General features: G+C 40.1%; 1 protein-coding gene and 1 long non-coding RNA gene across 3 annotated transcripts; one reads left to right on the top strand and one right to left on the bottom strand.

The window, feature by feature from the left end:
- Positions 1 to 166: 166 nt before the first annotated feature.
- LOC309624719 lies at positions 167 to 2,708 on the bottom strand. 2 transcript variants are annotated; one of them, XR_014242094.1, is made up of 2 exons: positions 2,620 to 2,708; positions 167 to 342 (listed from the first exon to the last, which is right to left on the bottom strand). It is a non-coding gene; the product is annotated as an uncharacterized lncRNA (long non-coding RNA). The 2 variants fall into 2 exon arrangements; XR_014242095.1 differs by having other exon boundaries at positions 167 to 1,025; positions 2,620 to 2,700.
- Positions 2,709 to 2,750: 42 nt separating this feature from the next.
- On the top strand, positions 2,751 to 22,005 carry LOC309624698 (uncharacterized protein). The gene is made up of 4 exons (XM_082383085.1): positions 2,751 to 3,010; positions 17,033 to 17,159; positions 17,375 to 17,435; positions 19,440 to 22,005. The coding sequence occupies exons 1-4, from the start codon at positions 3,008 to 3,010 to the stop codon at positions 20,839 to 20,841; spliced, it is 1,593 nt and encodes a 530-aa protein (XP_082239211.1). The 5' UTR covers positions 2,751 to 3,007; the 3' UTR covers positions 20,842 to 22,005.
- Positions 22,006 to 23,764: the final 1,759 nt, after the last annotated feature.

Genomic DNA, 23,764 nt, shown 5'->3' on the forward strand with positions numbered 1-23,764 from the left:
AAAGAGTTGGGTTTATCTGCACTGTTCTAACTCATCCCGAATTCGTGAGTAGGGTGATATCTATGCAAGACTACTTTGATTTCCCATTGGAAAGTCCAAAAAGATGTATGGATATTTAAAGGTAATAATCCAAAGAATAATTGAGATGACCTGTAGAAAGGGGATATCATTTTGAGTAATATCATTATTGAGTATAAAAGGAGAGATGGGAAATTTTTAATGTTTTTTTTTAGCAGGAGCTGGAAGCCTTTTGTTTCCATGATCCACAAAGCCCACAGTGCATTTTGCTCTTCACAGGTTTCATTTCCATATGCTTATACTTCCAGCACATTTTCTGCAAGACTGGAAAATAAAAGTAACAACTTCAATTTTTAGTAAAGAGCAGAGGAAATAAAATCTTTTCCATGTTTTTTAGTGTTAGGTAAAAACCAGGGGAGAAATATACAAGGACAGTTGTATGCAGCATAAGGAGTAGTAAAAGGGAAGTTTATAGTGATATACACTTATGATATACACCGTGATTAAAACACTCAGAGTAACAGGAATAGTTAGCAATTTCTTAGCCTCATAGTGAACATCTATGGGAAACCTAAAGCTAATATTTTTTATAAATTTATTTATTTATTTATTTTTGGCTGCGTTGGGTCTTCGTTTCTGCTTGCGGGCTTTCTCTAGTTGCTGCAAGTGGGGGCTACTCTTTGTTGCGGTGCGCGAGCTTCTCATTGCGGTGGCTTCTCTTGTTGCAGAGCATGGGCTCTAGGCGCACGGGCTTCAGTAGCTGTGGCACGCGGGCTCAGTAGTTGTGGCTGGCAGGCTCTAGAGCGCAGTCTCAGTAGTTGTAGCACATGGGCTTAGTTGCTCCGTGGCATGTGGGATCTTCCTGGACCAGGGCTTGAACCCGTGCCCCTGCATTGGCAGGTGGATTCTTAACCACTGCACCACCAGGGAAATCCAACATCTTTCTTTTGATGCACTTGAGAACATCAGTGTTGACATCTGATCCCATTTTGGGTAAGGTGTTAATCCTGCCCCCAAAAGGGCAATGATAAAACAGAAGGTAACGCATGGAAAATGTCTTTAGGGTGACAAACATGTATTCAGGGTAAGATATTTTAGAACATAAGGAAAGAAATTCAAATACAGAGATCCACATATGATCACAGAAGAAAAACTTTGAAACCACCTACATGGTCACTAGCAGAGGAATGAATAAGTGAAAATGATAAACAGTCTTATAAAGGAAAAATACAGAGCAGCACAACAGAATGGATGGTTTCTGCTCGGATGTGTAAAGAGCTCTGAGAGATCATTGTTATCTTCACAACAAGAAAGAAAAACTAAACAACCTGAAAGGCAACACCTGTTCTTAGATTCATGAAAGATTTGACTACTTGGCAATCAGTGCTCCCCAAATCAGAGACAGACAAATAGAACTGTCAGTTACCTGGAGGTGAAGCAACTGGAGCCAGTAACCTCTAGGAACATTTAAACTGGTAACTTGAATTTGCTGGAGACACAGATTGGACTAGCTTGAGATTTAAAACATTTAGGGAGTCCAGTCTCAGGGAACCCCCCAAATTTATGAATTTTTCCTTCAGGAGCCCAACAAGGTTCTCCTCATGAATGATCGAAAAACACTGCCTCATGCTTCATGCAGGAATCAGGAAAACCATTCTGATAAGCACACAAAGCCTTCTGTTCCCTGTAACTCAGGCTCTCAAAGAAAATTAACTTGCCAAAACCTTATCTGAAATGGGGCAGAGCAGTCAGACAACTCCCTGACCCTTCAGGTTTTCTGTGTCAAAAGGGAAGGAATGAATACTAAGAACCTGTTCTGAGGTTCATAGTCCAGGGATTCTGTCCTGCCAAAACATTACAGGTTTAATCATAAGAGAACATTTTTCCACACCAGTACCTTCCTACCGTACCAACAGGGCTCAGTATAAAAAGAGTGGATTAAAACAGAGTTTTAAGACACAGACTATTTAACATTGAGTTTCTAGGGATACCCAAACACAGCAGGGGAGATAAATACAAGGAGACTTATATACAGCGTAAGTATAGTAAAAGGGAAACTTATAAACACCTATATTAAGAAAGAAAGATATCAATTAACAACCTAAATTTACACATCAAAGAACGAGAAAAAGAACAAGCTAAACCTAAAGTATAAAGTGAATACTTTTCAAACTACAGAACATGGTGAAAAGAAATTAAGACAAGTGTAAATAGAAAACATCCCAATTTCATGGTTCAGAAGAGTTAACATTGCTGAACTGGCACTACTTCATAAAATGATCTGAAGATTCAATGTAATACTTATTATAATGCCAGCTATAATCTTTGTAAGAAATTGGCAAGTTGTTGCATAATTTTATATGAGTGGGGAAGAGGCAGGGATGGATGGAAGGCTCAATCCTGTCAAAGTACAAATATTAAAATGGAGCCAGACTCTTTATTACAGATGGCAGGGTCACCTTAAGTGTCTTTGTTTCTAAACAAGGGTCACTATTTAGAATGGTCTGACAGACTTAAGCCAAGACCCTGACCCATATAGGACGTAAGACCCTATTGTTTCAGTGTCGCCTGATCTGGGCCATCTTCGAGTGCTGTACTTACTTTATTCATTTGGGAATTCAATCGGCATTTCCCTGTACCTCCGCGTTCATAAAGAACTGGGCGAAAACAACACAGGCCGCCCCAAGCCGGAAAGAAGTTCCGCTTAAATGCAAACATCCTTTGCCGGGTCAGGTCGCCGCCCACCCGCAGAATCTGGTTACGCAGACATTCATCCTCCTGCCCCGCTGTCAGTCAAGCGTGGGGGGCGAGGCCTCTCAAACTGTCCAATCAAGAACCCCGCTGGGGAAAGTGGGTGGGGAGACGCACTCCATTGGCGCAAACATCCCTACTCGTCCTTAATCTTCTCTGTGGCTTTGCCGTAGTGTCCCTTGCGCTGTGGTTTGCAGCGGTCGTGGGAGTCATAGGAGGGACTCAGGGAAACCTAGAAATGGTAAGTGCGCTGCCCAGCGATGTGGAGACGCGGTGGAGTGTCTGGTCGGAACCGGCCCTGGCAGGACCCGGGTCTGACCGCGGTCAACTCCGGGGTATGCGGACCCGAGCCGCGTGTGTCTCCGCTCGGACCTCAGTCCCCTCGGTCTGGCAGCGTGGGGGCGGGGCCGGCAGCCGGAACCCCGGGCGTCCTGTCCCGTCACTGCGCGCGGCGACTTGGGCCCTCACCCCGGAGCCTCTCTGGGCACCTCTGCGCCCACAGTCTGTCGTCTCCCCCAGACTGTGCGGTGACCACAGGGGGGGTCATCAGGGAACAGTCGTGACTGGGTCTCCGGGGATCCTGCGTTGGAGGAACTGTGCTCTGTGGAGTCCACAGTCTCTCCTTTCACGTCAGCGGGACTCGTTTTCTTCTGAGTGTTACGAGTGTTCCGGTTTTTAGAGCAGGGTTTCAAATTCACAGCTCTGTTTCCCCAGCCTAGCTCTGGCAATAAATACCTAAATTTCCAGATCCCTCCTCTCATTCCCAAAGCCATCTTCGCCTTTCCGAATCACAGCATCACTATCAACTGTTTGTCCTCTGTGGTGCATTTCAAAGGGACCCAATATTTTAACTGTTTATCCTTTTCCCACAGAGCCATGGATGGCTCTTAAAGATTTATTTTTTTTTTTTTTATCTGTGGATGTTTTACATGAGAAGAAAGCCGAATAACCACACGGAACCATGTACATTGTATGAAAACCTTGTGCCTCTCCCCCAGAATCTTTACAGGACACATACATCCTATGGGAAGTCCTTTGGATGGAGTTTATTTTTGTGGAAACTGTCAGGACTGCCTATCCCTGGGTTTGTAACTTTAAAGAGATTTACCGACTTAGTCTGCAGTTTTCAATAAAGGAAAAACGTATTTAATCAATAGAGCTATAAGGACAGTATAAAATAGTTCCAAACAGGCAAGAAAGAGGTGACTCTGAGGGAAGATAAAATATTCTTGTATTACATTACATTTGTTAAGAATTTTGGTCCCACTCTTTCTTTCCCTGAACGTGTGTAGTAAGTTTCTGAGGTCTGTGCTTACTTTTGGATATTTTTAAATGAAATTGCAGGGCTTAGACCAAAAGTGTTCAAGTATAGTTAATTATTTACAAATGGATTTCTTGCCATGGAAATAATAATTAACTGACATCTTTTATTCTGGGTGGAATAGATATTTGGGGTTTTCTGCTTGAACTACTAAAGTGCCTTACCATTTTCTTTCCTCCTTCCCACGTAAACACTGGATTTAAGTTATTCTGCTGTATTGTTCAAAAACTGGCTTTGTGTCATTTAAAATTTCAGGGATCCAAAGCAAGTCCAGGGAGAGTAGAGGCCTGTGGTCAGTGAGCCTCACTAAGACCCCCTTGAGGCTGGAAAGGGAAGTACTCCGAAACCTAGTTCGTTCTTCCTGGGAAGCCTTACCCTTGCAGGTGTCCTACCTGTTCGCATCCACCACAGAAGAAAACTTTATAGTGAGAGAAGATGCAGAGCTTTGGAAAGCTGGCGGTGCACCTGCACGTGGGGGTGGGGATGATGCCTTTTTTAGGTTGTAGTTGTAGTTCCGTAGGCCTAGACACTTTCAGACAGAGTGTTTGAGTTTTGCATCCACAGTGTACGTGCAGTTAGTGTAATTTGTACACACTGAGAGTCTGTGAAGATCAGGTGTTCTGTCTCATGGACAGAAGGTTTATGAATTGGGGAGTTCCTTTGGGTCAGAGCCCTAAACTGAATCAGGCTGACAGTTTCCTGACTTGTGACAAGAGAAGCCTGGGGAAGGGAGTGCTTCCATGCTTACAGGAGAGGGAAGGGCGTGTAGAGCTCCCAGAGATCATTCGTGTGGCTGCTAACCTGTCCCTACCCTCCTTCACCAGGGACTGACCCACTCTAGGGGTTCCATCTCAACCTGGAGTGTTAGATACCAAGTCTGGAATATGTTCAACTTTCTGAAAATGGGGTTTTCTTCTGAATTTGAGGGAAGCAGCCTGCTTATCTGTTTTGATTTCAGTATTTGGATTCTTTTATCCTAAATATTGCAGCCCTTTAACTCTAGTTTGCACTAGCACTTGGGATTTTAAAATGTAAGTTGATCGAGAGATACGATGTAAGGCAAGAAAACTGGAATCAAATAGAATTTTTATTCCATTTAGGCAAGAGAATCTCAAGATGTGAGATGGGTGTATTTAAGTTCTCAGGTGCTTTTTCCATTTTTAGGTCAGTGTACGTGCCTGTCCCTAGAGAAATTTGACATTTAAAAGGCTATTATACTATTCCTAAGGTAAATGAGTTCCTATTTTAATGGATGTGAGGAAAAAAACAATTCAATTTCTATTTTCATCTGTAAGAGGAAAATCCTCAAAGCCTCTGTAAATATTTGAAATTCTTAGTTTACTTCAGCTCTTACTTTGCAAGTCCTAGTGTATTAGAGTATGCCATTCGTTCCTGAAAACATCACCAGTGTGAAATATAGTGGAAGGGCAAACTGTAATGCCCCTAGTCCTTTTCGTTAGAAAGGGACTTGTAAATTATTTACAGTCTGCAGTCTTATACACCTTACTGTTTAAAGGATTAAGTCTTGGTGTGGTTTCCTATGTAGAAAAGTTAAAATTAAATTAATATTTAAATGTAAAAGTTAATTTAAAATAATTATTAAGCATAGCAAAATATGGCATATAAAATTTTTTCTCCTTCTTTTAAATAAATAATTCATGGGAAGGTTAAAAAAATCCCTAAGATAGGAAACTGACTTAAGACAACTCCCTGCCCACATATCCCACTCCCCTTCTGTGCCCTTACTGCAGCCGTCTTCAAAGAACCAGTTTTGATTACTTCCATCATCCTGCTAGTGTTTCTTTATATAAAACCAAGTCATGGTGAATGCACATTTTTCTTCTGTTTGTTCTGGGGTGGGTTGGTGGGGATCCACATATTTGATGTTTAACTACTGAAAACTTAAGCCTCACCCCTCCCTTTTCCCCTAGCGCTTCTTACCTGGACAGGCTGATAAGAAAGCCTGGAAGCTCCTGCTCCGTGAGCTGCTGTTTGTCGGGGTCTCCTCCTGTGCGCTCTCCTGCCCTATGTGGCATTGTTGATCCCAACAACCCTGGGTTCTATATACAGAGGATTCTGAATTGGCAGTTTCTGTAATTCTTTGTCCTTTGGGAGCAGGAGTATGGGAATGGGGCCCTCCTTACAGTGTTTCTAGGTGGATGTCTTGGGTGTAACCCATCTATGTGTTTGGAGTGAAGATGTGTCTGAGGCTGGTGTCTCCCAACTTTAGGAGAGGTCTTAGTGTTACCAAGTTCAAGCTCATACTGCTCACTGTGGTACCCAAAAACTGGGTTCACCTTTTGGTGGGTGTTGAGCCAATAGACACAACCAAGCCAAAGATCGGGAGAAGGAAGGATTTATTGTTACTTGCAGCAAGTAAGGAGAACACTGGGGATCTTTCCCAAAGCATTGTCACCCTGAACAACAAAATTGGGGAAGTTTTAAGCTAAGGGTACATGCATATTCATGAAGGGGATTGAGCAGAGGAGAATTCAGCATAAAATTGGGGCAAAGGTCGACAGAGTCCAAGCTTTGGTTTATGAAGTCAGGAGGGTCAACATCATCATTCCGTCCTCCACCTGGGTGGGGGCCTTAGTTCCTGCAGAACTCAAAGATATATTATTTTGTATATATATCTATATCCCTTGAGGAGGAACTAGGACTCTGCTGTATCACTGCACTATCGTTTGACTACTTTTTCTCTGTTCTTTCATTCCTTTTTTCCTTAAGGTCATTGATTACTGAGACCTGTTCAAGGGCAAGCATTGTGGCCAGGCTTAGATCACAAAATGGCTTAGGCCAGAAATGGCTTCTCTTATGTCAAGAAAGCCAGGGTTCTCTTTCACTGGGGTTCCCCTAACTTATCTGCTTACAGCTGCATGACAGGCCAATAAAATGAGAGGTGAGGTGTTGGGGCAAGAAGTAGCGACTTTATTCTGAAAGTCAGCAAACCGAGAAGGTGGACTAACTAGGTTCCTAAAGAACCATCTTAATTCAGAAAAGAATTTAGGTTTCTTTTATGCTAGGAGGAGAAGTGAGAGGGCAGTTTTTCATCTTTTTGTGGCATTTTCCCAGAAGGCAGGAGGTCCCAGCTCCTAAGTCACCCTTATCTGTAGATACCATCTAGCCTTGGAAAACAGCTAGTCGAAAGCGCTGTTATTCTTAGGAATTAGGGTTTGGTTAATGATTATCCTGCTGGGGGGGATGAAGTTTAGGAGGACAAAGTAAAATACTTTAATGCATTCTGTGAAGTTAGTACAGCTTAATCAGGTCAGTTAATAAAATATAGAAGGCCTGGGAATTCTCTGGTGGTCCAGTGGTTAGGACTCGGTGCTTTCACCGCTGTGGCCCAGGTTCAGTCCCTGGTTGGGAAGCTAAGATACCGCAAGCTGAGTGGCTTGGCAAAGAGGGGGGAAAAAAATCTATCTATCTATATATATATATATACACACACACACACACACATATACACACACACACACACACACATATGTGTGTGTAAAAGGACTTTCGTAACAAGGCAAGAGAGCAAATAGCCCCGTTACATTAGGGTGTATGAATACGATTATACCCCGTGAATGAGGTGAGCCTAGGGGTTACTTCTTAAAGAGCAGTTATTTAAAAGAGAAAGAAAAAAAAGAGAGGGAAGGGAGCCAGTAGATGGTGGACTGAGTATACTCTCCAAATACCAGAGGGCTCATCAGCAGCACCTCTGCTGCAGCTGCTTCTCCCTCTACTGCAACAAAGATCCTGACCCTCTGAGTTATTAGGGACGACACAATAACCTCACTGTAACACAGCAAAGGAATTAGTTTTAACTGATTTAAGCTTGGGTTACTTAAATTATATGTCATGGAGGAAGAGACATGATACATCTTTACCTGGTTATCCTCAGGGAACCTCAGCAGCCTTGCCATTTCACAGTCTCTGCAGGTAGGATCTGCACTGCATGCACTTTGCTCCAGGAGCACAGGTATGACATCACACTAACGACGTCCTCCTCTGAGGATATTCATTTCACACTCATTCAGAACTAGTATTGGAATGGGAGCTCATACGAGGTGAATGGGCCGTTGACCCACGCATAAGATAAGACCCTCATGCCTTGGTCAAGTTCCTGAAAATTCTTTTATAATCAGATGGCTGCTCCCTCTCTGACACTGTGAAGAAATAGTTACATAGTCTTTTTCAGTACCCACAAGATCTGCTGGGTCCTTTTGGTGTTGGGAGGCAACGTTTTCCTTGTTTACTAATTTTACTTGAGCCCATATTTGCTATTGCTTGGAAATTTGCCCACCTTGAGGTCACCCCTACCACAGAAGGCTCTAGACTGTGTTTAAATTGCCGTACAACAGCCATACATAACACTAACTCGTGTTAGAATCCTCTTAGCCTCCTTCACTGTAGAGTTTTCAGTGACCTTTCATACCTCCTGGAGTTACCTTAAATTGTGGCCTTAAATTGTCCATAGACTTCTGATGCAAGAAACTGCCCTGTGCCTCACACTGTTTGCCATTAGAGCTGCAGTGACTGTCACACACTGAGCTTTCTTGAAAATAAAAGGTCTCGGGGCTTCCCTGGTGGCGCAGTGGTTAAGAATCCGCCTGCCAATGCAAGGGACACAGGTTCGAGCCCTGGCCTGGGAAGATTCCACATGCCGTGGAGTAACTAAGCCCGTGTGCCACAACTACTGAGCCTGCGCTCTAGAGCCCGCGAGCCACAACTACTGAAGCCCGCGCGCCTAGAGCCCGTGCTCCGCAACAAGAGAAGCCACCGCAATGAGAAGCCCGTGCACCACAATGAAGAGTAGCCCCCGCTCGCCATAACCAGAGAAAGCCCGCGCACAGCAACGAAGACCCAACGCAGCCAAAAAGAAAAAAAAAAGAAAAGAAAGGGTCTCATAAGCACTGAGCTTGTGACCCTCTGCTAAGCTGCCCATTGTGCCTTTGACCCTAGAACTAGCACCCCATCGGGTTGGCATGCCTACCAGCACCACCGCGTGACATTATGGAGCAAAACCTGTCCTGGTTTATGCCTCCAGCAGGAGGGTGGCCTGTTCTCTCTTCAGTCCATTAAAGGATGCTGTGGTCTTGGAAGAGGTCACCACTCCCCCAGATGGAGACTTGCCTCGGGAGTTTCTTGGGATTAACTGAATGCATAGCTCTGGGGTGTGCATAGACTTTAAGGATGACAATATGCATTCGTGCATGATGAGCTCAGTGGAGAGTTGCTGCTCTCATCCCTTGTGATATCCCTGATAAATGACCAAACCACACAGCTAACCAAACATCAGAGAGTCATCTTGATACTGGCCAAAAATTGGCCCCATCTACATGTATTCACAGCCTTTTGGACGATGTCTAAGAATTGCCCCTTTATATTAAAAGAAATGTTGGGATCTCTTGATTTAGAGATATCCAAAATAGAAATCAAGGTTATTCTCATCTGTACATATACTAGGTCCACAATATAGGGACTCACCAGGACACTCTTATCCATGTTGGAGTCCCAAACATGACTGGTAATAACCGTGGCACTTCTCAGAATATACAGTGCTGCTCTCCAACATGACATTCAGTTGAAGTTTCACTTCCGTAACAGGTCTCAGGCTCATGGAGCACCATACTGGCTTATTGAAATAGGTTCAGATCAGTTGTATGAAAGGTGTCCCGTTTTGGTCATCAGTCATCAGGGGTGAATTGCAATGAGTCTGTCTTCAACTTTTTTTTTTTTTTCTAATTTACTTCAGTGTTTTTTTTAGAGCAATTTTAGGTTTACAAAAAAAGAAAAATAGAGAGTACAGGGAGTTCCCACATAACCGCTGTGCATCCACACAGTTTACACTAATTTTAAATCTTGTGTGTGGAACATTTGTTAAAATTGTTCAGTGAATGTTGATACATTAAAGTATACAGTTTACAGTAGCATTGACTCCTGTGTTAAAAGATCTGTAGATCCTGGCAAATGTTTAATGACATAAATCCTTCATTTCATTTCTGTATCCTATAGCATAGTTTCATTTCCCTAAAAATCCTATATGCCCAACCTATTCATTCATTCTTCCCTTGAACCCTCAAATCCTTCACAATCAGAGATTTTTTTCTTGGCTCATAGTTTTGTTTTTTCCAGATTGTCACATACTTGGAATCATACAGTGTGTAGCTTTGTGAGATTGGCTTCTTTCACTTAGCAGTATACTTTTTTTTTTTTTAATTTGGCCACATGGCATGGGGAATCATAGTTTCCCGACTAGGGATCAAACCCTGCATTGGGAGCACGGTGTCTTAACCACTGGACCACCAGGGAAGTCCCTTTTGGGTTCCTCCATGTGTTTTCATGGCTTGATACCTTATTTCCTTTGGTATCCTTCAACCTTACTCTGCTCTTATTAATTCCAAGAGTAATCTCTGTTGTAGATTCTTTCAGATATTTTACATAGACAATCATGTCATATAGAACAAAGACAGTTTTATTTCTTGCTTCCCAATCTGTATATCTTTTATTTCCTTTTCTTTTCTTACTGCATTGACTAGGGCTTCTAGTACAATGTGTTTTGTTTTTATTTTTTTCTTTGTGTGTGTGTGTTTGTCGTATAGTGTTGAATAGGAGAGGTGAGAGGAATCTTCTTGCTCTGTTCCATTCCTGTCTTACCAGTAAAGCATCTAGTTTCCCACTACTAAGTATGATGTTAGCTACAGGTGTCACGTAAATGTTCTTTCTCAAAAAGAGAGAGTTCCCCTCTATTATTAGTTTGTCATCATAAATGGATATTGGATGGTATCAAGTCCTTTTTCATGTTCATTTCCCCCTTCTTTCATTTCTGATATGAGTAATTTCTGTCTTCCCTCTTTTCTCTGTTATGTTGACTAGATACTTATCACTTTTACTAAATTGATCTCATCAAAGGACAGCTTTTGGTGTTGAAAACAGAAGAGTGTTTTTTCCCAATATATTTTAAGTAATTTCAGATTATTTGCTCCTTTAAATATTTCCACATTCTTTGATCTTCCAATCAAGCTTATCCTCAAAAGCACCACCAACTGTTTAATTTCTATTTTCTGAGAGATTTAGTTTTCCACTGATGGCTTCACAGATCCACATCAAAAATCCACCAGCTTTCCATTTTCCATTACCACCAGCTCTTCATCTTTGCCATTATTTGGTGTTCTGAAGGTTTGTAATTTTAGCCATTGTAGGAAGTGTTGGGTGATATCTCATTCTTTTATTTTCAGTTTCCTGGTAATAAGAATTTTTTCACGTGCTTATTTACCATCTGTATATCGTCAATAAAATGTGTGTGCAGATCTTTTGCTCATTTTTAATTAAGTTGTCTTCTTTTTGTTCAGTTTTAAGAGTCCTTTGGATGTTTTGGATACCAGTGCTTTATCATTTAAATGATTTCCAAGGATTTTCTGCCGGTCTGTGGCTTGTGTTTTCATTCTCTTAGCACTGTGTTTCACTGAGCAGGAGTTTTTCGTTTTAATGAAGTCAAAGTTATTTTTATCTTTTGGATCTTGCATTTGCTTTTGTATCTAAAAATTAATCACCAAAACCAAGGTCACCTAGATTTTCTCATATGTTATCTTTTTGGAGTGTTGTAGTTTTACATTTTACACTAAGTACTCTGATCCATTTTGGGTTAATTTTTATGAAAGGTTTTAAATCTCTGTCTAGATTCATTTCTTCGTTCTGCATTTGGATATCCAATTTTTCCAGCATTATTTGTTGAAAAGACTAAATTCTTTCTATTTAATTGCCTTTGGTCCTTCGTCAAAGTTGAGTTCACTATTATGTGTGGATCTATAGGAAAGCAGTTGACTTTTGCATGTTAACATTTTAATCTTCAACCTTCCTCTACTTTCTTAGTAGTTCAAGGTCCTTTGTTTTTTGTTTTTTTTTTTTGCTATTGGAATTCTTTGAGCTTTTCTCCAAAGATAGTCTTGTCGTATGCCAGCCAAGGCAGTTTTATTTCTTCTCATTTTTTGTCCTTTTTATTTACTTTTCCTGTCTGATTGCATTAGCTAAAAATTCCAGTATAAGATTGATAAAGGAATGGTGAGAGGGGACATCCTTGTCTTCTTCTTGATGTTACCGGAAAGCATCTAGGTTTTTCTGTATAGTCAATTTATATTAAACAAGAGGCCAGTTGATGTAGAAGTAGATGTGGGCAGAGGGGAAGCATTCTCTAGAACACTGATTTGATCTCAATCTTTTAGTGATCCTGTATCTCTGGGTTTGACTTTCTGTGATATAATGAGAAAGATGTTTGGTCTTTGTCCTGCGTTCCTAGCAAAAACCTTTTGAAGTCCTTGGAATGACTTGAGTAATAAGGGTGATGGAGTGTCTTTTGTTTTAAGTAAATTACGAAACCTGATGGTGTGTCAAGGAAATCTGTGATTTGTAGACAGCTGAGTAGAAATGTTGGTAACCAAGGCACGCCATTTGTGTCTGGCATCTGAAGTAGAGACATTGTCTAGGACTGAGCGCTTAAATCTAGAGAGTGTAACATATGTGAGTTAGTGTTTGAATTGAATTGAACCGTTGGACATCTATTTGGTGACAGAGAGTTGGAGAAGTGGCATTGGGACACCGCATATTTGTTGTTAGGAGGGGAAAAAACCACTATTATCCTCAGAGGTGCCCCCACCTTTGAGAGCAGAAAATGCTAAAAGAGACTCACATTGGCTATTTCCCTACACCCCCAGGTCAGTTAGGCTCTAGCAAAATCCCAATTAGTTGTGCGCTTGTGAAATAGATTGTTTTCAGGACAGGCCTTGTTAGAAAGAAGAGACTATTCTGGGTATATATTTATTTATTTATTTATTTTTATTTGTTTATTTTTACAGTTGATTTACAGTATTATATTAGTTTCAGGTGTACAGCATTCAGTATTTTTATAAAAATATGGAACGCCTCATGAATTTGCATGTCATCCTGCTGATCTTCTCTGTATTGTTCCAATTTTATTTTAAAATTTTTATTGGAGTACAGTTGATTTACAATGTTGTTTTAGTTTCAGGTGTCTGGGTATACTTTTTTGTTTCTGTTTCTAATTTGGAGACAGCAATTTACCCTGTGACCTCAGCTCTCTGATGGAAGAGTTGTTGCTTTTAAGTTTCTTGGCTTTTTTTCTTCTGAGGACTAGAAGGTACCAGAAGCTGACTTCCAAGCTCCTTAGATACCAGACCATAGATAAGAAGTCTCTCACTCCTTTTTTTGATGTTTGACTGCTAACAACTTTAAACCTTACTTCCTCTTTCTTTCATCTACTTGTGCCCACATCTGTACATGGTGATAAGAAAGCCTCAGTGTCCCTTCCTTTGGTTCTGGCAAGTGATTGAATCCACAGAAGGCCTTGCTCGTGTACTTGAATTCTCACCCTAGCCCATCCCCTAAGCTCAATAAAAAACCCAGGCCAGGCTCCTTTCCTTCTTTCCTTGATGTCTCAAGGCATTTTTCACCTTCTTGAGAGGCTTCCTTTCCTTTTCCCAAACACTTCCATTATAGAAGTTAAGAAACCCCTTTCATGCTCTTTAGGTGTGTATATGTTATCATCAGTGCAGACATCTGAACTAAATCTCGGGCGAGGCTTCATCTGTCTGTGCAGGAGACCATAACAGTTATAGAATAGGTAACATGCTGCATTTTTTGCAGTACTCTTTGCTTTACTGTTTTATTGATAAAACCTTCAGATCTGTTGATATTAGTGTATGTCATCCTTGTATATCTCTCCAAGTGCAACTATGCAATAAATTCTGTGGACGTTGTTGGAAATTGCTGGGCTGTAAATAGTGATCAAGTTCATATTCACAGGAAAGAGCAATGGAGTATATCACTTGACCATTCCTCCATCTGTGCATAATTTAATGATTTTTTTTCCCCAGTGGTCTTCAACACTTGGGGGTTTTTTTTCTTTTTCTTCTTTTTTTTTTTTTTTTTTTTTTGGCTGCGTTGGATCTTCGTTGCTGTGCGCGGGCTTTCTCTAGTTGTGGCAAGCGGGGGCTACTCTTCATTGCAGTGTGCAGGCTTCTCATTGTGGTGGCTTCTCTTGTTGCAAAGCATGGGCTCTAGGGTGCGCAGGCTTCAGTAGTTGTGGCATGCAGGCTCAGTAGTTGTGGCGCACAGGCTTAGTTGCTCCGTGGCATGTGGGATCTTCCCAGACCAGGGATTGAACCCGTTCCCCTACACTGGCAGGCAGATTCTTAACCACTGCACCACCAGGGAAGTCCCAACGCTTGGGATTATTAAATTGACTAAGTTTTGTTCTAATCACTGTGAAATGGGATTTACTGGACATCTTAGTGTCCTATTACCCAGTTGCCAAGGTGATGGACATTTTTTCATATATTATCCTTTTCATATCTGTTAAATATGTTTTGCTTCTTTTTCCATTTTAAAATTATGTCTGTTCATTTTAACTCTACAAAGTAGCCCTTTTCTATTTTTATATCTGTGCACGTTGCAGATATTTTCCTTTTTATGTATCTTTTAACTACCTTAATTTTAATATATTTGAATTTGTCTCTGGCTTTATAGATCATTCTTTTACTTATATGAGATACTCTTTCTATTCTTCTATCAATAAAACATTTACCTGTGACTTCTAAAAGTGGCCTAGTTTTATCTTTCACATTTAAATCTACAATGAGTAGGCGATTGTCTATGGAATGGAGGGAAATACACTGCATTTTTCCAAGTGGATAGTAGTTTGTCCCTTATGTAGTCAAGAGTTCATGATATTTGCCACTACTCTCCTGTTCTGTCCTTGAACAACTTTCCATATTAAATGCTGGTCTGTGGAAGACACTTTTCCTTTCCTTTGTTCTGTTTGTTTTCCTTTCTGCTAATACTTGTATTGTCTGAATTACCATAGAAGTGTGTTAGGTAGACTGTCATGTTTTTCCATGGAAGACTTTGTCCATTTTTGGACATTCCTTCTTAGTATTAGGTTTGGAGGAGTAGTTTTTATCGAGTCCTAAAAACTGTTTTAGGTATTTGTGAAATTTAATAAATATATCATTTGGGAGAGATGACATCTGGGCGACGCTGAATTCTTTCCAAGAACACATGCCATCGTTTTACTTACTTCAGTCTACTTTGACATTACCCAATAATTAAAAAAAATTTTTTTACATGAGGATCATTAAATATTTTGTATTAGTCTTGTTTAGTATTGAATTAAATTTGGTGTGGAGGAAACCAGAAGCAAGCTCTCAAATGTTGTCTCTTGGTGTTACCACGTAGGATGGGCTGAGTTCTCCAAGTAACAAATTAGAGACTCAGTGCCCATAGTTGTTTAGGGAAGTGGGTGCTGATCAGGTAGGCACCTTCTGCTGAACATGAAACAAAATTACAGACTCTCCAAAGGAAAACAGGAGTTTACCATATACACTTTAGGAGCACTGAGGCACTTTTATCTGTAAGGTTGGTCGGCTTACTCCCAAAATTACAGATTCTAGATACTAGTGAAAGATGAAATTTGTGAGCAAGCATTTCTAAGGCTAAGCAGTCTTGGGCCTGCTAATGTTCACTGTCTTTTGCACACTAAGTGGTTGCACTTTGTTATGAGCAAGTGCTGTTGTTCCAGTGAAGAAAGAGTAATTAGGGCTGCCCTAGGCGGCTCCTCTTACTCCCTGGACCCACAACAAGAGAGGTGTTCCTTCGTTGATGTTGCTCTACCAAACAAGCTAATTCTAGCATCAGAATTGATGGATGGGAGCCTTTTTTCTGTTCCCTCCACATGGACATCAATGGGTAATTGGTCTCTTTCAGGGACCAGCATTTAGGAAATTATGCCACTGGGGAATTCCTATACCTAGGATGGGCTGTCATGCTGCTGTGCCCCACCTGGTAGCTCAGAAATGAGAGAAGGTGGGAGGACAGCCTCTAGAGTGGCTGGTCAGGTATCACTTGCTGATATTAGAGAAAAGGGGTTTTTTTTGTGTGTGTGTTTTTTTGAGGAAAACATTGTTGAACTCTTTATGTATTTTTATAATTTGTGCAAATTCACCATGAAACCATTGAAGATTTTAATGAAGCCCTTGCAAACTTTAAGTCTTAACCTGTTCCTCAAGGTCATCAAGGCCCAGATTATAGTTGTATGATTCTGCCAAAAAAAGGTCTTCTGTGATCTTATCATCTCAGTATGGGTGTTCTAAAAATTGTTCAGAAGCCATCCTGAGGCACATGAATGTAGGGATTTTGTGGAGGTGTGAGTTGTCCTGTTTTCCTCCTCATGCCTCGGCTCTAACTCTGAATAACTTCCTAGCCCCATGAAATGAGATAGAGAAAGGAAAGCAAAACTGAGTATGTGATCAATATTATATAAATTTTAATTTATACTCCTCCACAAGAATATTTTCATTCAGCCACCTGGATCTGACTACTTCTATTAGCCTGGAATACTTCAGGACAATATGACTATCTGGATCTTGTTACAGGTTGGATTTCCACAGGACTTTTGGCCTCGTGTTTGATGATGGGAATAGAAAGAAAACCTTCCAGTTCTTCACTGTGTTGGTATTTGTTAAAACCTCATGCAGGTGTGAACCTGTGCTTGTATAGTGCTGCACGATATTGTGGGTACTAAAGAGGGACTGAGAAAGTTTTTATCAGAATGAACCGGTGTGCTTAAAATGGATTATTTCTTTCATCTGTATAGCAAGTTTCTCTTATTTCTCCAAGGTGCTCTATGTCTTGACAAAGAGAGGAATAAAGACTTGAAGTGATCACAATACAAATGTAGCAGTAAATTCCTTGTGTTCATGATGCTCTTGAATTCATGAGGGAGTGTCACCATAGAGTGAGAGTTCTAATGACAAAGTTATAGAACAAATGTTAGGAGACCGCAGAGTCATATGTGAACTTCCTATGAATTGAGTATAGATTGCTGGTGCTCTTCATTCTATCCATTCTCTCACATACGTATTTGGGATGTTTTAGGATTCAGTGACCTTTGAGGATGTGAGTGTGAAGTTCACCACAGAGGAGTGGGCTCTGCTGGATCTATCCCAGAAGAAACTCTACAGAGATGTGATGGAGGAAACCTTTAAGAACTTGACCTCAATAGGTAGGGATGATGACATTCTTACTTAATTACTTAGTCAATTAGAGAACCAGTGTTGCTTGCTCATCAGCACTTTCAAGAGGTGAAATGTGGAAAGGGACTACATTAGTAAATAAACCAGGCATGGTCATAGTTCATCATGGACCTGTCATGTAACAACTTTTCTCTGATATTTTACAACTTACAATGATTTTTTTTGTTGTTGGTCTGCATTTTAGGAGAAAAATGGGAAGACCCTGTTACTGAAGATCAGTATGAAAATCATGGGACAAATCTAAGGTGAGTTATACTCACATGAGAAAGTAATGTCTCGTGACAGAATGTTAGTATGCCATGACATTTTTTTTTTTTATTCAAGTACAGTTGATTTACAATGTTGTGTTAGTTTCAGGTGTACAGCAAAGTGATTCAGTTATACGTATATATATATATCCATTCTTTTTCCAATTCTTTTCCATTATAGGGTATTCCAAGGTATTGAATATAGTTCCCTGTGCTATACAGCAGGTCTTTGTTGTTTATCTGTTTTATATAGAGTAGTGTGTATCTGTTAATCCCAAATTCCCAATTTATCCCTCCCCCACCCTTTCCCCTTTGGTAACCATAAATTTGTTTTCTATGTCTGTGAGTCTGTTTCTGTTTTATAAATAAGTTCATTTGTATCATTTTTTTGGATTCCACGTGTAAGTGATACCACATTTTCTTTATCCATTCATCTGTCAATGGACATTTAGGTTACTTCCATGTTTTGGGTGTTGTAAATAGTGCTTCTATGAATATTGGGGTGCATGTTTCTTTTCGAATTAGAGTTTTTGTCTTTTCCAGATATATGCCCAGGAGTGGGATTGCTGGATCATATGGTAATTCTATTTTTACTTTTTTATGGAACCTCCATACTGTTCTCCAGAGTGGCTGTACCAATTAACATTCCTACCAACAGTGTAGGAGGGTTCCCTTTTCTCCACACCCCCTCCAGCATTTATTGTTTGTAGACTTTTTGATGATGGCCATTCTAGCCGGTGTGAGGTGATACCTCGTAGTTTTGATTTGCATTTCTCTGATAATTAGTGGTGTGGAGCATCTTTTCATGTGCCTGTTGGCCATCTGTGTGTCTTCTTTGGAGAAATGTCTGTTTCAGTCTTCTGCCCATTTTCTGATTGGGTCCTTTGGTTTTTTGATACTGAGCTGTATGAGCTATTTGTATATTTTGAAAATTAATCCTTTGTCAGTTGCATCATTTGCAGATACTCTCTCCTATTCAGTAGGTTGTCTTTTCATTTTGTTTATGGTTTCCTTTGCTGTGCAAAAGCTTTTAAGTTTCATTAGGTTCCATTTGTTTATTTTTGCTTTTGTTTCCATTACTCTAAGAGACAGATCCAAAAAAAATATTACTGCAATTTATGTCAAAGAGTGTTCTGCCTATGTTTTCCTCTAGGAGTTTTATAGTATCCAGTCTTACATTTAGGTCTTTAATCCATTTTGAGTTTATTTTTGTATATGGTGTTAGAGAATATTCTAATTTCATTCTTTTACATGTGGCTGTCCAGTTTTCCCAGCACCACTTGTTGAAGAGACTGTCTTTTCTCTATTGTATATTCTTGCCTTTTTTGTCATAGATTAATTGACCATAAGTGCATGAGTTTATTTCTGGGCTTTCTATCCTTTTCCATTGATCTATGGTCTGTTTTTGTGCCAGTACCATACTGTTTTGATTACTGTGGCTTTGTAGTATAGTCTGAAGTCAGGGAGCCTGATTCCTCTAGCTTCTTTCTTTGTTCTCAGGATTGGTTATGCCATGACATTGTAAAACAAAGAAATAAAACAAATCAGCCCAGCCTTAAAATTAATGAACCTTAGAATTTTTGCATCAAACCTTTTTTCTCAAATGTGTACTAAATGTTGAGTGTTTGAAAAATAGTACACTTGGAATCAGTATTCAGAATCACCATTTATGAATATTACTGTTTTGATAATTGCTATGATTATCTTGCAGAGCTTTAGTAAATTCACTTTCAATCAGAATGTGCAGAAAATGTGCACTTTCCTTTAAAATGGTAAAATTTTCATTGTCATAACTATTACTAAATATAATTAATAAACAATTCATTAATAATATGCTTCTTATTTTTTACAGCAGTCATATGGTAGAGAGACTCTGTAAAAATAAAGAAGGTAGTCAGTATGGGGAAACACTTAGCCAAATTTCAAATCATAATCAGAAAAAGAAAACTGTGAATTCAGTGTATGTGGACGAGTCTTCATGCGTCATTCATCCTTTAATAGGCACATGACATCTCGCACTATACCCAAACCACGTGAGTATCAGGAATATGAGGAGAAGCCATATAAATGCAAGGAATGTGGGAAAGCCTTCAAGCATCGTCAATCCAGACATACCCATGAGAAGATTCACAATGGGGAGAAACCCTATGACTGTAAGAAATGTGGGAAGGCCTTCAAGCTTCGCCAGTCTATTCGAAGGCATGAAAGGATTCACACTGGAGAGAAACCCTATGAGTGTAAAAGATGTGGAAAAGCCTTCAGATATCACCACAACTTTCAAAAACATGAACGAACTCATACTGGAGAGAAACCCTACAGATGTAAGCACTGTGGTAAAGCCCTCAGTTCTCTCAGATACTGTCGAATTCATGAAATAATGCACACTGGAGAGAAACCTTATAAATGTAGGCAATGTGGTAAAGCTTTCAATTGTCCCAGTTACTTTATAAAACATGAGAGAACTCATAGTGGATTGAAACCATATGAATGCAAGCAGTGTGGTAAAGCCTTCAGTTGTGCCAGTTACATTCGAAGACATGAAAGGACACATACTGGAGAAAAGCCCTATGAATGTAAAAAATGTGGTAAAACCTTTAGTTGTTCAAGTTCCTTTCGAAAACATGAGAGAACTCATACTGGAGAGAAACCCTATGAATGTAAGCAATGTGGTAAAGCCTTCAGTTATTCCAGATCCTTTCGAAGTCATGAAAGGAGACACAGTGGAGAAAAGCCCTATAAGTGTAAAAATTGTGGTAAAGCTTTCAGTTGTCCAAATTCCTGTCGAAAACATGAGAGGACTCATTCTGGACAGAAACCCTATGTATGTAAAGAATGTGGGAAAGCCTTCAGTTCTCTTACCAAATTTCAAAGACACAGGATGAAGCATACTGGAGATGGACCTTATAAATGTAAAGACTGTGGAAAAGTCTTTGATTGTCCCAATTACTTTCATTGTCATGAAAGGACTCACAGTGGAGAAAAGCTGTATAAGTGTAAGGAATGTGGTAAGGCCTTCAGTTTTCTATGTTGTCGTCAAATACATGAAAAAAGTCATACTGGGGAGAGGCCCTATGAATGTAAGCAATGTGGTAAAGCCTTCACTTATCTCAGTTGCATTCGAAAACATGAAAGAACTCATACTGGAGAGAAACTCTATGAATGTGAGGAATGTGGAAAGGCCTTTATTTATCCCTCAAATGTTCAAAGACACATGATAATGCATACTGGTGATGGACCTTGCAAATGTAAGGATTGTGGGAAAGTCTTTGATTGTCCCAGTTCTTTACAAGCACATAAAAACACTCACACTGGAAAGAAACCCTATCAATGTAGAACTTGTAGGAAAGCCTTCAGTTGCCCCAGTTCTTTTCAAAACCATGAAAAAACTCATAATGGAGAATAGCGCTGTGAATGTAAGGAATGTGTGAAAGCCTTTATTTGTCCCAGTTCATTACACATACATAAAAGAGCTCACACTGGAGAGAAACCCTATTTTTGCAAACAGTATGGCAAAGCTTTCAGCACTCTGTTATATTCAGATACATGAAAGAACTCATACTAGACAGAAACTGAATGTAAGGAAGGTGGGAAAGCCTTCATATATCACACAACGTTTCCAAGGACACATGAGAGTGCACACTGGAGAGAAACAGTATATATGTAAGGAATGTGGGAAAGCCTTCAGTCCCATTTCCTTGGAAAGCCACGGAAGAACTTGCAGTTGAGAGAATTGTGTTGAATGTAAACTATGTAGGAAAACCTTCACTTGCCCCACATCCTTACAAAACCATGTGAAAATGTGCATGCGATAGAAACCTTATAACTGAAAAATAAGGGAAACTTCAATTTTAGCAAATATTTTCAAAGTCATATGAAAACTTCACTGGAAAGAAATTATCTCCATGTAAGTACTATGTGTATACTGTCTGAAAATTCACAACATGAAAGAAATGTTATAAATTTTCTTTGTAGTTGATTCATTCTTAAAGTGATTCTCTATAGTATGGATTTCTAATTAATTTTCAAAGTACACATTGAAGTGAGAAAATTTTGTAGGTACTCATTAAACGAGTTCCTAAAAAATTAATAGGTAGTTTTTTCTTTTAGTCATTTAGTAATGTTTTGTGTGTCTGTGTTGAAGTCTATTGGAACCATGAATTGAAGCTTATTTCTAGTATGCAAGTAGGTTTAATTTTTACCTAATTTTGTAAGTTATGTGTAAAGAAAGGGACATTGAAAAATGCCAGTTTGGTTTTTTTTTCCCACTGGCTTCCTATGGCAAGTACTGGATATGCCTTATTCATTTTATATATATATATATTCCACCTTATTTAGCAGAAAACTATCTTTTTATTGCCTAAAGATCCTTATTCTATTTTCCGTGGAATATATAATTGCTATATACTTGTAAGTATGCAAAGTTTATCATAGTGCAGTCTCTTGTGAATTATCTTCATCTTTTGTCCTTTATACTTTGTCATTTCTTTTGGCTGGGATTTGGACTATGGAATTTACATTAAGAAGAGAGATGTGTGAAAGGACAATAAAATTTAGATTTGGCAATGTCCCTTCTTGATCCTGTTTTATTAATGTGAGTAATGTGAACTACATTTTCTAGAATGTGTTGCCTTATGATCCCATGTGAGAAGTCACCAAAGCCTAACTTACATGAAACTTGGAATGCAGAAATGAAGTATGATTTAATCAGGTTTTGAAGTCACCTGTATAGAAGGAAACAGAAGCATAGGGCCTTTGTAGACACTTGCTTCCAGCCCATTTTCCACATTATTTTCCCTATCAGTCAAGTATATCCTCAAAACCACCATAGACTGCTTGACTTCCACTTGATCTGAGCTGTAGGCTTCTACAGTTGTCCCCAAACTCAACATTAAAGATCCAGTACAGTTTGGATTTTCCTGCAAGCTCTCATGTGTCCACCTTGTAAGAAATTTAGACTGTCATGGTTAAGAATATTCTCTGAAGCACTGAGCGCCCTGTTCTCTAGATCTTATTTGTATAAGGTCTAATTTGTAAACACCTTGTTCTGTTTATACTGCTCCTGACTATGTGCTCCCCATTCCACTATGACAGTTACAGTGGTACAGTCCAAAATAACTACATGAGAGTTTGTTCCTCTACTGCACTGTGCAGTGACTGCTCTGATGCAGTCCTTCCGTGTAGCATCAGCACCTTCCTCACATCAGGCAGGTTCTGTGTGTTTCCTGTTATTCATAGCTGAGTGTAATCCCTAATATGTCTTCAGTCATGTTTCATTGTATTTAAAGTGTGTACATTTTCATGTCATGACTCAGCCCACCCACCAGCAGTGTTGCCAGTCATCTCCACAAATTAAAATCTCATGGGGGCTTCCCTGGTGGTGCAGTGGTTGAGAGTCTGCCTGCCAATGCAGGGGACGTGGGTTCGAGCCCTGGTCTGGGAAGATCCCACGTGACGCGGAGCAACTGGGCCCGTGAGCCACAGTTGCTGAGCCTGCGCGTCTGGAGCCTGTGCTCCGCAACAGGAGAGGCCACGATAATGAGAGGCCCGCACACGGCGATGAAGAGTGGCCCCCACTTGCCACAACTAGAGAAAGCCCTCGCACAGAAACGAAGACCCAACACAGCCATAAATAAATAAATAAATAAACTCAAAAGTTAAAAAAAAAAAAAATATCTCATGGGTACAAATTAGATACTGATGTCAAGGAGAAAGGGTTCAGTTAAGAAGGTGGAGCCACCATGGGAGGAATCAATGAGGTCTAGGGGAGTATGATTCCACAACTGGAGAGATTATAAAAATATCTAGCAAAATAGACTTTATTTTTTATTTATTTATTTAATTTATTTACTTTTGGCTGTGTTGGATCATGGTTGCTGCACACGGGCTTTCCCTAGTGGCAGCAAGCGGGGCTACTCTTGGTTGAGGTGCACAGGCTTCTCATTGCGGTGGCTTCTCTTGTTGTGGAGCACGGCTCTAGGCACGTGGGCTTCAGTAGTTGTGGCACGTGGGTTCAGTAGTTGTGGCTCACGGGCTCTAGAGCGCAGGCTCAGTAGTTGTGGCACATGGGCTTAGTTGCTCCACAGCATGTGGGATCTTCTCAGACCAGGGCTTGAACCCGTGTCCCCTGCATTGGCAGGCGGATTCTTAACCACTGCACCACCAGGGAAGCCCCCAAAATAGACTTTAAAACAAAAAACTATAATTAGAGATAATGAGGAACATTATATCATGCCTAAGGAGTCAAAGTTTATAGTTTGCATCTAAAATAGTACATAGAAATGTTTCTATTAGCAATTAATGCCTATGTTAACAAGAGATCGCAAATC

Source organism: Balaenoptera borealis (genome assembly GCF_965194805.1).
Source record: "Balaenoptera borealis genome assembly, chromosome: 2".
Classification (NCBI taxonomy): Eukaryota; Metazoa; Chordata; class Mammalia; order Artiodactyla; family Balaenopteridae; genus Balaenoptera; species Balaenoptera borealis.

Coding starts and splice junctions, on each gene's coding strand:
- LOC309624698 (XM_082383085.1), top strand. Junction 17,160..17,374: donor TAAGAACTTGACCTCAATAG/GTAGGGATGATG, acceptor TCTGCATTTTAG/GAGAAAAATGGGAAGACCCT. Junction 17,436..19,439: donor AATCATGGGACAAATCTAAG/GTGAGTTATACT, acceptor ATCCTTTAATAG/GCACATGACATCTCGCACTA.